Source organism: Ovis aries, chromosome X, assembly GCF_016772045.2.
Source record: "Ovis aries strain OAR_USU_Benz2616 breed Rambouillet chromosome X, ARS-UI_Ramb_v3.0, whole genome shotgun sequence".
Classification (NCBI taxonomy): domain Eukaryota; kingdom Metazoa; phylum Chordata; class Mammalia; order Artiodactyla; family Bovidae; genus Ovis; species Ovis aries.
Window position 1 is genome coordinate 138,431,748 of NC_056080.1, and position 14,133 is coordinate 138,445,880.

Consider the following 14,133-nt stretch of genomic DNA (forward strand, 5'->3'; position numbering starts at 1 on the left):
ACCTGGCACACTGTGCATATCAATACATGGTTGTGAAAATGCCTTCACAGCAAAAAAAAAAAAAAAACCCACTGGTAGAACTTTTCAAACAGAAAAAAAAAAAATATCCTAAGGAACATTTCTATGTACAAGTCAGAACAGACAGAAGCAACGAACTGTGAAGTTTATTAGCTACAGTTAGTGAAAATTTGCAAACCTAGTTCCTTTAGTTTCTCTTCCTGGACTTCTAGACTACTACTCCCTCAGCGTGAACCTTTAGTGAGAACTGTACTTGGGAAGGAGATTTAGAAGTGACCCAGATTTAGTTCCCTTTGAGATCTATTTACGGGGTGAGTTTTACTCCTCCTTTACATGCTTTACTTGGGAGTGACTGTGTTTAGGAAAATAAAATGACTAGATATGATGCTGGTGTTCTCTCAGTCCAATGACAAGGAGTAAAGATATTGGAAATATGATTATAAAAAATGGAAAGTAGGCTAAGAAAACAATTTCCAAGGATCAAGCCATTCCTGAAAACTGTTTCCATGCCCTATTATAGATTTTGAGACCTATGCTACCAATTACTGTTTTACAGTAACTTGACCTTTAATTAAAATTATTTATGCTGAGAGCAAGCTTCCCTGTTGGCTCAGCAGTAAAGAATCCACCTGCAATGCAGGAGATGCGGGTTAAATCCCTGGGTTGGAAAGATCCCCTGCTGGAGGAAATGACAACCCACTCCAGTATTCTTGCCTGGAGAATTCCATGGACAGAGGAGCCTGATGGGCCACAGTCCATAGTGTCGCAAATGGTCAGACACGATTAAGCATGCACACGCTTAGAACACCAAAAGGCTCTCATCCAGGCTAATCAACTCCTCAAAGACTGGTGTTGGCTGACAAAGAAAGCCATGATAGCAGTCACAGACAACACCTAGGGTCCAAAGTCAAACTGGCTCTCAAAACTGACGAAAAGCAAAAGTGAGAGAACAAACTGAAAAGCTTTGGGATTCTTTTATAAGAGTTCTACCACATGGAATACAGGACAGACAATTTAGTATTTATTGCATATAACTATACTCTCATTAAATTATGCCAAAATGCAAAATACAGTAATGTAAATTGCTGAACAGAAACAAAGTATAAAACATCACATTTGCATTGCCTCTAGTAACTGAAATTGAGGAGCTTCCCTGGTGGCTCAGTGGTAAAGAATTTGCTTGCCAATGCAGGAGACATGGGTTCAACCCCTAATCCAGGAGGATCCCACATACCTTGGAGCAACTAAGCCCGTGCACAGTCTCTAAGCCTGTGCTCTGGAGCCCAGGAGCCATATCAAGAGAAGCCTGCACACCACAACCAGAGACAAACCTTGCAGTAATGAACACCCAGCACAGCCAAAAACAATAAATGAAAACTATTTTAAAAAATGACTGAAATTGAAATGAAGTGTGCCTAGAAATTAATCACAAATTATCACTAGCCAAATCTTTTGTATACAATTAAACTATTTATTTACCTATATAAGAACACAGTTCTTATAGACATATCTATAGGAATCTAATGTGACCAATGCAAGCTGGACATCCACTCAATAAATCATTGTGCTAGCTAAAACAAATTAAATTCCAACTTGAACTTCCAAAACATCTCTATATGTTTATTTTTTAAGCTTAAAATGGAAATCCCCTATCCCCCAAGCCAAAAAAAAAAGAACAGTTGGATACAAAAGGGCAATAATATTCAAAAGGAAATGGACAGTGTCCAGACGCATTTCTCTCCTTGCTCTAATTAATTCAGTTTGGATAAAAACGAGCTGTCGCTATTAAACATTTAATAATCCTTAATTGGTATACTCAATGTACAAAGACCAGCTCAGTTATTCTCAGTAAGCTCAAAGGCTATGCTGTGATATCTTAACATGTTGAATGTTACTCAATTACAGCATGATAAATTTCCTTATATTTAAAATGGAAGGAAGGAGATATTTCACCAACCCTAATTACAGACAACACAAAATGTCTGATTAACCTGAGAAGCACGATGAATATGCTGCTGCTGCTGCTGCTGCTGCTGCTGCTGCTGCTGCTGCTGCTGTTGCTAAGTCACTCAGTCATGTCCAACTCTCTGTGACCCCATGGACTGCAGCCTACCAGGCTCCTCCATCCATGGGATTTTCCAGGCAAGAGTACTGGAGTGGGGTGCCATTGCCTTCTCTGTGATGAATATGAACCTCATTCAAGTTTGAATTTGGGGTTAAAGGTGATATGTAATATTATGACAATTCAGTCATCTTTTAAAGTTACGCTCAAAAAATTGTGGAAGAAATATTCTTGCTTTGATCTGACTACCTTTACCCACTGTGGAAGATTTGAAAACATGACTGGGCTGAAAAGGGGAACAAGAATCTTAAAGAGCAAGTATAATTTACCCCATGTGGGTAATAACAAAAATCATATAAAAACAAGTGTGTTTTTTTTTTCATTCTTGAAAGTTTTAATTTAAAAAAAAACACTTTTTAATTGTCAATTAATAGGCAAAGACTACACTTCAAGTGAAAAATCAACTTTTACCAACTATTGAAGACTGCTAATAAACAGTGTGTACTCCATGAAATAAGCAATCATCTAAAAGTTTCCAATTTGGAGCTTTACATCTGTCAGCAATAGCCATTGGTATCATTACTCAGAAAATCTGCCTATTACTTATTTCCTTGAGCAGCCACAATACAGAACCTGGCATATCAACACATAACAGATGTCAGTGTCAATGGTACATGTGTGCGTGCATGCTACGTCACTTCAGTCTTGTCTGACTCTTTGCAACCCTATGGACTGTAGCCCATCAGGGTCCTCTGTCCATCGGATTTCCCAGGCAAGAATACTGGAGTGGGTTGCCATGCCCTTCTTCAGGACATCTTCCCAACCCAAGGACTGAACCTATGTCTCTCTCATTTTTGTGCTGGCAGGCAGATTCTTTATCACTAGTGCCACCTGGGAAGCCCCAATGGTACATTAGTAATCAGCTTTGACTGTGTGGATCATAACAAACTGTGGGAAATCCTTAAAGAGATGGGAATACCAGACCACATGAACTTCCTCCTGAGAAGTCTAAATGCAGGTCAATAAGCGGATGCAGCATGCTAGGGGCTGGTGCATGGGGATGACCCAGAGAGATGTTATGGGGAGGGAGGTGGGAGGGGGTTCATGTTTGGGAATGCATGTAAGAATTAAAGATATTAAATTTAAAAAATAAAAAACTAAAAAAAAAAAAAAAAGAAGAAGAAGCAACAGTTAGAACTGGACATGGAACAACAGACTGGTTCCAAATTGGGAAACAAGTACGTGAAGGCTGTATATTGTCACCCTGCTTATTTAACTTAGATGCAGAGTACGTCATGCAAAATGACAGGCTGGATAAAGCACAAGCTGGAATCAAGATTGCTGGGAGAAATATCGATAACCTCAGATGTGCAGATGACACCACCCTTATGGCAGAAAGCAAAAAAGAACTACTAAAGAGCCACTTGACAAAAGTGAAAGAGGAGAGTGAAAAAGTTGGCTTAAAACTCAATATTCAGAAAATTAAGATCATGGCTTCTGGTCCTGTCACCTCTTGGCAAATTAATGGGGAAACAATGGAAACAGTGACAGACTTTATTTTCTTGGGCTCCAAAATCATTGCACATGGTGACTGCAGCCATGAAATTAAAAGACTCTTGCTGCTTGGAAGAAAATCTATGACAAACCTAGACAGCATACTAAAAAGCAGATACATTACTTTGCTGAAAAAGGTCCATCTACTCAAAGCTATGGTTTTTCCAGTAGTAATATACGGATGTGAGAGTTGGACTATAAAGAGAGCTGAGCGCTGAAGAATTGATGCTTTTGCACTGTGGTGTTGGAGAAGACTCTTGAGAGTCCCTTGGACTGCAAGGAGATCCAACCAGTGAATCCTAAAGGATTTCAGTCCTGAATATTCATTGGAAGAACTGACACTCCAATACTTTGGTCACCTGATGCAAAGAACTGACTCATTGGAAAAGACCCTGATGATGGGAAAGATTGAAAGCAGGAGGAGAAGTGGACGACAGAGGATGAAATGGTTGTATGGCATCACCGACTCGATGGATACAAGTCTGAGTAAACTCTGGGAGCTGGTGATAGACAGGGAAGCCTGGTATGCTGCAGTCCATAGGGTGGCAAAGAGTCAGACAGGACTGAGCGACTGAACCGAACTGACCTCAGTAGTAAAGTAAAACCTAACTGTCCAGATCTTTCACTTAATTGGACTTGTTCCAGGATTTTATTTGGCTATAAAGTGTCGTTATTTTTGAAACAAGCTATTAGTAGTTAAATAAAAGTTACAGTAATCAATGAATTAATATTTTCTTAAAAAAATCTATACTAATTTCAGATTGAGCCCAATATTTCCCTATTATCTACATCTATAAGCCTATATGGGGAGAACCGCTGCTGACAGATATGATCCTCATATAGAACAACAATTTCAATTATCACAGTAATGAGGATTTATTTGAATGTTGCCTTTCATTATTTAAGCCTTTCACCAAAAGTTTCACCAAAATATATCATCACCCAGAAATCCCAAATAATAAATTATATTGCAATTTTTATATATTTCTTCTCAAGTATCTCATACTCTATTTCTGTGTATAATGTGCTACTTTATACAATTATTTTAAATGCTTCATACCTCAAGGTATGTTATCCTAAAACACATACAAGGTGTTTGGGCCCAATGGTCTAAACATCTATAGTTCTTTAAAGTCTACAATATCTGGTAAGAGGAATAGCACAACGAAGGATGAGAATCAAGAGAGATAAGATTGTCATAATAGCCATCAATTACATTATTGTAAGAACATCTATCACAGTATTTGTTCACAGAAGGACACCCACAAAGAATTTTTTAAAAGGGAAATTTCATATCTAGAAATTCACTTCTGTGTTTTAGAAACAGAAAGACTTAAGAGTGTTAACTCAATCAACTTTGAAAACAGCATTTTAACAGTTTTCAATTACTAAATTGTGGGCCTCCTTCTTTACAAGTAATGCTTTATAAAAATCAATAATTTGTAAAAAGACAACTTTCCATCTCAAGTTGATTTTATCTGTGAGGCAATGTACCTCTGAGTTGCCTTCTACTTCCACTGAGTGGAAAGGAAAATGTACAAAATTTAAATTTAACTTAAATGTAACATTATTAAAGATACAGATTACCAAAATGCCAATGCTTTAGATTTTTGTGTACTTAAATTTATGTTTCACTTTAATCCCTTATTAGCTTAGGCAAGTTACAGAACCAATTTCTTTACCCTCTTCCTAAGCCTTAATATGCAAAGAAATAGAGGAAAACAATAGAATGGGAAAAATGCTGGGCTGGAGGAAGCACAAGCTGGAATCAAGATTGCCGGGAGAAATATCAATAACCTCAGATATGCAGATGACACCACCCTTATGGGAGAAAGTGAAGAAGAACTACTAAAGAACCTCTTGATGAAAGTGAAAGAGGAGAGTGAAAAAGTTGGCTTAAAGCTCAACATTCAGAAAACGAAGATCATGGCATCCGGTCCCATCACTTCATGGGAAATGGATGGGGAAACAGTGGAAACAGTGTCAGACTTTATTTTGGGGGGCTCCAAAATCACTGCAGATGGTGACTGCAGCCATGAAATTAAAAGACGCTTACTCCTTGGAAGGAAAGTTATGACCAACCTAGATAGTATATTACAAAGCAGAGACACTACTTTGTCAACGAAAGTCTGTCTAGTGAAGGCTATGGTTTTTCCAGTAGTCATGTATGGATGTGAGATTTGGACTATAAAGACAGCTGAGTGCCGAAGAATTGATGCTTTTGAACTGTGGTGTTGGAGAAGACTTTTGAGAGTCCCTTGGATTGCAAGGTGATCCAACCAGTCCATCCTAAAGGAGATCAGTCATGGGGGTTGACTGGAAGGACTGATACTGAAGCTAAAACTCTAATAATTTGACCACCTGATGCGAAGAGCTGACTCATTGGAAAAGACCTTGATGCTGGGAAAGATTGAGGGCAGGAAGAGAAGGGGACGACAGAGGATGAGATGGTTGGATGGCATCACTGACTCAATGGACATGGGTTTGGGTGAACTCCCGGAGTTGGTGATGGACAGGGAGGCCTGGCGTGCTGCAGTTCATGGGGTCGCAAAGAGTCAGACATGACTGGGCGACTGAACTGAACTGAAGCCTTAATATCCTTATCTGAAAAATAGAGTATAACTATGTTGCCTACTTTGCAGCACTGTCACAAGGATCAGCTGAAATAATACAAATAAAGTATTCAATAACATGCTGGGCCCATAAGTGCACAGTAAATGTGAGCTATGATAATTCATAAAATAACTTGTTCACTTAATCTGATTACAGTCAAACAAAAGATAATAAAGAAAATATATAATGTTTAATATACAAGTAGACTTCTCTCAAAAAAGAGACACAACCCTTCAAAAATTTTTTTAATTGATCTTTTGTTTTTACTTTTAAGCAAACCACAATTCCCTGATTTCCTCTTCCAACATTCCCATGGAAGGAAAAATTATCATTAGGACAATGTGGCACCAAGTTGAACCTTTCTTTAACATTTATGAATCCACAAGTAAATCTTTTCAAAAACATGTCACATTTAAAGAGGGATGTGGTACACTTCTGATGAAATATTAGAATATTCAAACCACAAAATAAAAATTCTATAAAAGGTTTGAAAACACTGTAAATGCTGTACACAAATTTAAAAATTTAAAACTGCCAGGAATCAGTTTTTGTTTATGGCTATCATCACATAAAACGAATGCGTGTAACTGAAGCAAATGAGCAAATGAAAAGGGTAGTAGAGGAAGATATCAAAATGGCCAAATTGTGAAAATGTTAGTCACTCAGCCATGTCCGACTCTTTGCAACCCCTTGGACTGTAGCCCACCAGGCTCCCCTGTCCATGGAATTCTCCAGGCAAGAATATTGGAGTGGTTTGCCATTTCCTTCTCCAGGGGATCTTCTCAACCCAGGGTTCGAACCCAGGTCTCCCACATTGTAGGCAGATTCTTTACCACCTGAGCCACCAGGAAAGCCCTTCAAAAAGGTAAATTGGGGATCAAATCATAGAGGGCCATCCTGAGGGAATTAGGAAGCCATAGGAGAGATCTGAGAAGCTATGGAGAGATCTGAGAACCCAAGTGACATGATGTTGTTCAGGTTTTAAATGGGTAATATTTGAGAATACACTAGAGGGTCATGGTGGAGGCAGGGAGACAACTGAGGAACTCTGTTAATCATCATAGCTCTGCCACACTTGTAGCAGCCTAGGTGAGGCTTCAACTAGTGTGGGACCAGTGAAGGTGGTAAGAGATGGTCAGCTTTTACAAGTATCTTACTTTGAAGGAAGAGCTTATGGGTTTCCTAGAAAATTAAATGTGGAATATGACAAAGAGAGAGTAATCAAGGATAACCCTAGAGTGTTTGGCCCAAGTAACTGAAGAGATGGATATACTATCGACTGAGAAGGGGAAGACACCAGGAGGAGCAAGCCTGGAGGAGAACATTAACAGCTTAGTTTTTGGATATGTTACTTTGAGAAGTCTACTGACCATCCAGGGAGAGTTGCTGATTATGAAATACGATTATGAGAGTCTTGAGTTCAGACATGAGGACTAAGCTGGAGATAAATTTGAGAATTGTGAGCATACAAATGGAATGTAAAGCCATAGAACTGGCTGCAATAACAACAAAAAAAGATGATGTAGAGAAGAGAAGATTCCAAGGACTGATCTCTGGGCCCCTCCAACATTTAAAAGTTGAGGACACTAAAAGGAATCAGCAAAGAAAACTGAAAAGCAGCAGCCAAAGAGTTTGGAGAAAAACAAAATTAATGCCCCAGGGGGGTTAGGGGATGGAGATGTATAAGCAACTGCATCAAACACTGCTGGTAGGTTGGTTAACATAAGAACTGAGAACTGAACATGCGGCTAGGCAGCACGAAGATTTTTGGTGACACTAATAAAACCCATTTTGATAGAATGATGGAATAGAGGCTAGATAGAGTGAGTTTAGGAGAGAAGTAGGATGAGAGAAATCAGAAGCAGTGAATATAAACAAAATTATTAGGTGTTTTGCTTCAAAGGAGAGTAAAAAGTGAGCAGCAGTAGGCTAGGGGCATAAGATCATGAAAAAGCTGTAAAGTGAGATAGCATGTTTGTAAGGTGCTGGGAAGTGCAGAGGACAGAGGAGAAAATGATTGGAGTAATGTCCCTGAGTAGGTCAAACGGAATGGAATCTTCTACATAAATGGGAGGATTGAAAGATGAAAACTTCATCTATGTTGATAGGGAGATGTGGTGGTGGGACTCCATGGAAGTTCTCTTCTGATCACTTCAGTTTACTCAGGAAATTAAGAACCAAGGTCATCAGCAGAGCATGAAGATGGGTAAGAGTTCTGAGAGTTGAGCAGCAAAGTAAAGGTGTGAAATTGTCATCAAGAAGCATGGTGGAATTAAAGATTTTAAAATTTAAAAAATAAAAAACTAAAATTAAAAAAAAAAAAAAAGAAGCATGGTGGAGGGAATGGAGCAGGGACGTGTAAGATGACTGAAAACAGAAGTGCCTACTTGGAGCTTTAGAAAAGAAGCCTGTTTGAGAATCATTAATAAAGCATCACTGGATCAGAACAGGAAAAACCTGGAGGACAAGAGGAAGACCAGATAGGAGGAAATTTTCATAGTCTGTGAGAAAAAATCAGAGAGGGATATTGTCTAAAGTAGGGTAAGAGCAGCTGGAGGAAAACTGTGGAAAAAGACATCAAAGTCATTGCAAAAGCAGAACCAATGGCATTTGGAAAGCAATTAGGAATGACAGAGAAAACGAATGGCCTGGAAGATGGCCCAGTTAAGCTAAGGTAAACTAGAATATGGCAATGGCACTGATTAACTCAAATAGCTATTTTACTTCCATAAAAATTAGTAACCAATTTATCAGCAGATTAAAGGAGTATCATTTGAGTGAAATCTGAGTGAAAATAAGAGTTTTTTAAAAAAAAGATTTAAAAAGTTTGATTAGTGTCAAAAAATGTTTGTTTCTATTTTTGTTGGTTGGGGTGATTAAAATAAGCCAATCCCATTGCAAACTGAAGGGCAGTCTAGGTGATCAGGAAATATCGGAAACTGCAGAATAGGGCTTTATTTGATAAAGGAATGAAATGCAATAAATATTTATAAAATTATTTTTACAGAAAACTTTATGCCAGGCATTATTCCAGGAATATCATCTCCTTTAATCCTTAAATAAACCATATAAGGTAGACCCTATCATAGTTTTGTTAAGAGTTATGGAAAATAAAGTGCTGAGAGGATGTATCATGACTTCACAGGGTAACGTGATTAACGGCACAGCCAGAACTCAAACTCAAGTATGAATGACCCCAGAGTTCAGCTCTTAACCACTACACAAACATGCCCTGTAAAATTAAGGGCCTGGAAAAGGCAGTATAGGTTGTTTACCTTTTGAGAAGAATTTTGGGTTAAAGATCTCAGAGGTGGAATCATTCCAAAGAATGACACAATCCAAAGCGCTGTCATGCCTAAAATTGGCTAAATACATACATGCAGAGGTCAGAGTTCAGAAGACTAAGGAACTAAGGGCAAAAAAGCAATGGCAAGATTATCAATGTAATAGTAGAAATCACCAAAATGAGTAACAAGGGAAAGGTCAAAAGGCTAACCAGGTGTTATCATCATCAAGGTCAGTCAGCAGATAAATAGACCTTAAAAGAGAAAGGGTTATTAAAAGACCATTCAAGGAACATGGCAGGAGGGTCTGAAGAGAGGGGATATGTCAGGACTTGTGTCACGGGAAAAGTTGGATGTCAACTTTGGCTAGACAGAAAGGGCATTAAAGGAAAAGTATAAACATAGAGGGAATTTGTATTTACTCAACAACTTTCAATGAATAGTGGGATTGGGGGTGAGATAGGAACAAGATATTCCATAATGGGCAGAGTAGAAGGGTCTAGATTTTCAGTATTCTTTTTTTAAATTAATTTATTTAATTAAAGGCTAATTACTTTAAAATATTGCAGTGGCTTTTGCCATACATTGACATGAATCAGCAATGGGTGTATATGTGTTCCCCAACCTGAGCCCCGGTCCCACTTCCCTCCCTATCCCATCCCTCAGGGTCATCCCAGTGCACCATTCCTGAGAACCTGTGTCATGCATCGGACTTGGGCTGCTGATCTATTTCACACATGATAACATACAGATTTCAATGCTATTCTATCAAATCATCCCACCCTCACCTTCTCTCACAGAGTCCAAGAATGTTCTACACATCTGTGTCTCTTTTGCTGATATAGGGTCATCGTTACCATCTTTCCAAATTCCATATATATGCATTAGTATACTGTGTTGGTGTTTTTCTTTCTGGCTTACTTCACTCTGTACAATAGGCTCCAGTTTCATCCACCTCATTAGAACTGACTCAAATGCATTCTTTTTAATGGCTGAGTAGTGCTCCATTGTGTATATGTACCACCTCTTTCTTATCCATTCGTCTGCTGATGGACATCTAGGTTGCTTCCATGTCCTGGCTATTATAAACAGTGCTTCATGAACATTGGGGTACACGTGTCTCTTTCAATTCTGGTTTCCTCAGTGTGTATGCCCAGCAGTGGGATTGCTGGGTCATAAGGCAGTTCTATTTCCAGTTTTTTAAGGAATCTCCACACTGTTCTCCATAGTGGCTATACTAGTTTGCATTCCCACCCACAGTGTAAGAGGGTTCCCTTTACTCCGCACCCTCTCCAGCATTTATTGTTTGTAGGCTTTTTGGTAGCAGCCATTCTGACCAGCGTGAGATGGTACCTCACTGTGGTTTTGGTTTGCATTTCTCTGATAAACAGTGATGTTGAACTTCTTTTTATGTGTTTGTTAGCCATCTGCATGTCTTCTTTGGAGAAATGTCTGTTTAGGTCTTTGGCCCATTTTTTGATTGGGTTGTTTATTTTTCTGGAATTGAGCTGCAGGAGTTGCTTGTATATTTTTGAGATTACTTCTTTGTCAGTTGCTTCGTCTGCTATTATTTTCTCCCATTCTGAAGGCTGTCTTTTCACCTTGCTTATAGTTTCCTTCGTTGTGCAAAAGCTTTTAAGTTTAATTAGGTTCCATCTGTTTATTTTTGCTTTTATTCCTATTACTCTGGGAGGTGGGTCATAGAGGATCCTTCTGTGATTTATGTCAGAGAGTGTTTTGCCTATGTTTTTCTCTAGGAGTTTTATAGTTTCTGGTCTTACGTTTAGATCTTTAATCCCTTTTGAGTTTATTTTTGTGTATGGTGTTAGCAACTGTTCTAGTTTCATTCTTTTACAAGTGGTTGACCAGTTTTCCCAGCACCACTTGTTAAAGAGATTGTGTTTAATCCATTGTATATTCTTGCCTCCTTTGTCAAAGATAAGGTGTCCATAGGTGCGTGGATTTATCTCTAGGTTTTCTATTTTGTTCCATTGATAGATTTCCAGTATTCTTAACCTCTTATTTGGAGATCTTTGAAACTCTTTTAGTCCTTAACTCAAAATGAATAGATATCCACACACACACACACACACAAAAATTACCATGATAAGTGGAATAGAACTAGAAATGAATAAATCCTGAATCAGGATCTCCACTTCTTTGATCAAGCAAATCAATCCAATATGGCCTGAAACCTCATCTCTCCTCTTACTATAAACTGCTGAAAAATCAAAATATTATATTTATTATCTAATAAATAATCTAGACCACAAACTAGAAAATATTTAATATAAGAAGCATGCTACAAAATATAGATGGAATGACTATTAATAATAAAACAAACTTGGAGGAATTAATTTTTCTGTCTCCTCTATTTTTTTTTTTACAACACTGTGTCCTCTAAACTCTACTTCATATACCTAGCAAGATACCTTATATTGTTTTCAGAGAAGTGGACTTAGGCCTGTTTAGCTTAATAGAAGAGAAACACAAATTGGGTACACAAATTAGGTAGTTAAAAAACTGATCCAATGTGCCACAGACTACTGAATAACAGAGAATGAAAATAAATAAGACAGCCTCTGCTTTTAGGAGCTCATAGTGGAAGAGACAAACATGTTATAGCTCAAAAAACCAGATACTCTCAAAAACAGTTTTGTTATATCAACAAGTTTCCGGCCTCTCCTTTATGTGATATAAACACAGTCCATACAAACAACCCTACTTCCAACCCAGTGCTATGCACCTGAAAATTATAACAAAATTAGGGGGTCTAACTTACCATCATTTTTTCAAATAAATCCAGTACTTCCTTTTCGGACAAATTCAAAGATCGTTCATCATATAATGGCTGAGCAGCTGGAAACTCATTCATCACAACTTGAGAATCAAGAGGATGTTGGATAAGAAGTTTTTCCTTTTTTACAGTAGATTTTCTGAAACTTGTAATTCGGTCACGCTGCAAACAGAAAGAAAAAAAAGAAGCCCTAAGGAAGAGATCAAGAATCACCAACGTGAAGAACCAAAACATCAAAATGGCAGTTAGGATAATATATATTATTGTCTTTTTGACAAAATGTTATTTTAAGCAGCAAGCTCCACTTAGAGACTGTACTACTGTGAAACCTTGAAGTAGCTCAATAGCCTCTGAAATCTAGGGGGTGAAAAGTATTCCTCAAAAGTGAAACTTAGGTCCTTGTCATTGCTGTTTTGCACAGTAAATAGGTGAGAAAAGTCTGATCTCAAAGTCATGTGGTGGTTTGAGGAACAATGTGTCTTTGGCACCAACTTTGAAACTATGAGGGAAGAAAAAGAAAAGGATATTCAATTCCAAGGGGAAAAGTATACTAACATTTCTCTTCTTCAAAGTGCCAAAATAATTGTGACAAGTATCTATGAGCACTTTGGCAATGTAATGGTAGAATATAATGGTTAAGAGCATGGACTATGGAGCCAGACTCCCTGGGTTTGAATCTGCAGTTCACTAGGTCGGCTACCCTGTGCAAACTCCTTGGTCTCCAACTCTCTCCTCATCTCTAAAATAGGGTAACAAGTTAATACATATAGAAGGAAGGAAGGAAGGGAAGGGAAGAAGGGAGAGGAGAGAGAGAAAGCAAGAAAAGAGTGACTGTGAGATCTAAAGATACACGTGTAGTGTACTTAGCTGCTATTTATTACTATTGCTGTTTTTACTATTACCCTCACCTTTTCTTCCCTAAAAGGACCAACAAGGAAGCAGAAGAAAATGTAAAAGATTATCTATTCCATTTTCTGGAAACATAACACAAACAGAAATATCTTATTCCTAAAAACACTACTATGAAGAACTTGCCACTTTATGGATTGACTCAGAACCATTGATTCCATGCACAGTCTTATAATTAGCTAGCAATTTCACATAAAGTGAGTTAACAACTCCAGTTGCCTGTAAACAGGCCATTCTGGTTTGAACCACAGCACATTGAACATTAAAAATTAGTAATGACCAGAAAACCGAATGCAACTCAGTTTTCTTCTGGTTTCTGTTAAGAAGCACATGCATACTGTCAGCTCATGTCAAACAAGCAGATATGTTAGATAGGACATCAGTGCCTGCCACTGCCATGTTACCAAGTGCTTATAAATCACTTCAACAAGACAAAAAGCATCGCAGACGTTCTTACCACAATTTTATCAACTACTGTTGACCCGTATTTAAATAGATATATATATATATCTTTTATTTTCATTCAAAGAACACTTTTTTTTAAATAAAAGGTGTACTTTGAAAGAAATATGAGCAGTTTTAAGCAGCTTATTTAGGATTCCAAAAATGATCTTAGTACACGGTTGCTTACAAAGAGATTATGTAAATCATAATATTTTAGAGCTGGGAAGAAACTTGAAAAACCATCTAGGTTGACTCTCATTTCACAGAAAAAGTAACTTGCCAAATTGACAAGTCCCTGGTTCCCAGCCCAGTGGTCACTAAAGATTCACATCTTCAAATCATCTTCTATATTCTCCAATTTTCTTTTAAATTTGAAAGTCTTTCAGGAAAATTAAGTTGAATTAGATATGTAGTATATCTTCAAACAACTCAAGAAAAAATATTAAGCAATC

At 37.9% G+C, this 14,133-nt stretch overlaps 1 protein-coding gene across 7 annotated transcripts in view; it reads right to left on the reverse strand.

Annotated features, from left to right (window-relative positions):
• The window catches only part of DIAPH2 (diaphanous related formin 2), a 1,000,797-nt gene that overhangs the window by 926,100 nt on the left and 60,564 nt on the right, over positions 1–14,133 (reverse strand). For all 7 annotated transcript variants that reach the window (XR_009598705.1, XM_060407239.1, XM_060407237.1 and 4 more), the window contains one exon: positions 12,314–12,490. Coding sequence is in view for 6 of the 7 variants with exons in the window: in XM_060407239.1 (XP_060263222.1) it covers positions 12,314–12,490 (177 nt within the window). In the remaining variant the exon portion in view is untranslated. The remainder of the gene's footprint in view (positions 1–12,313; positions 12,491–14,133) is intronic.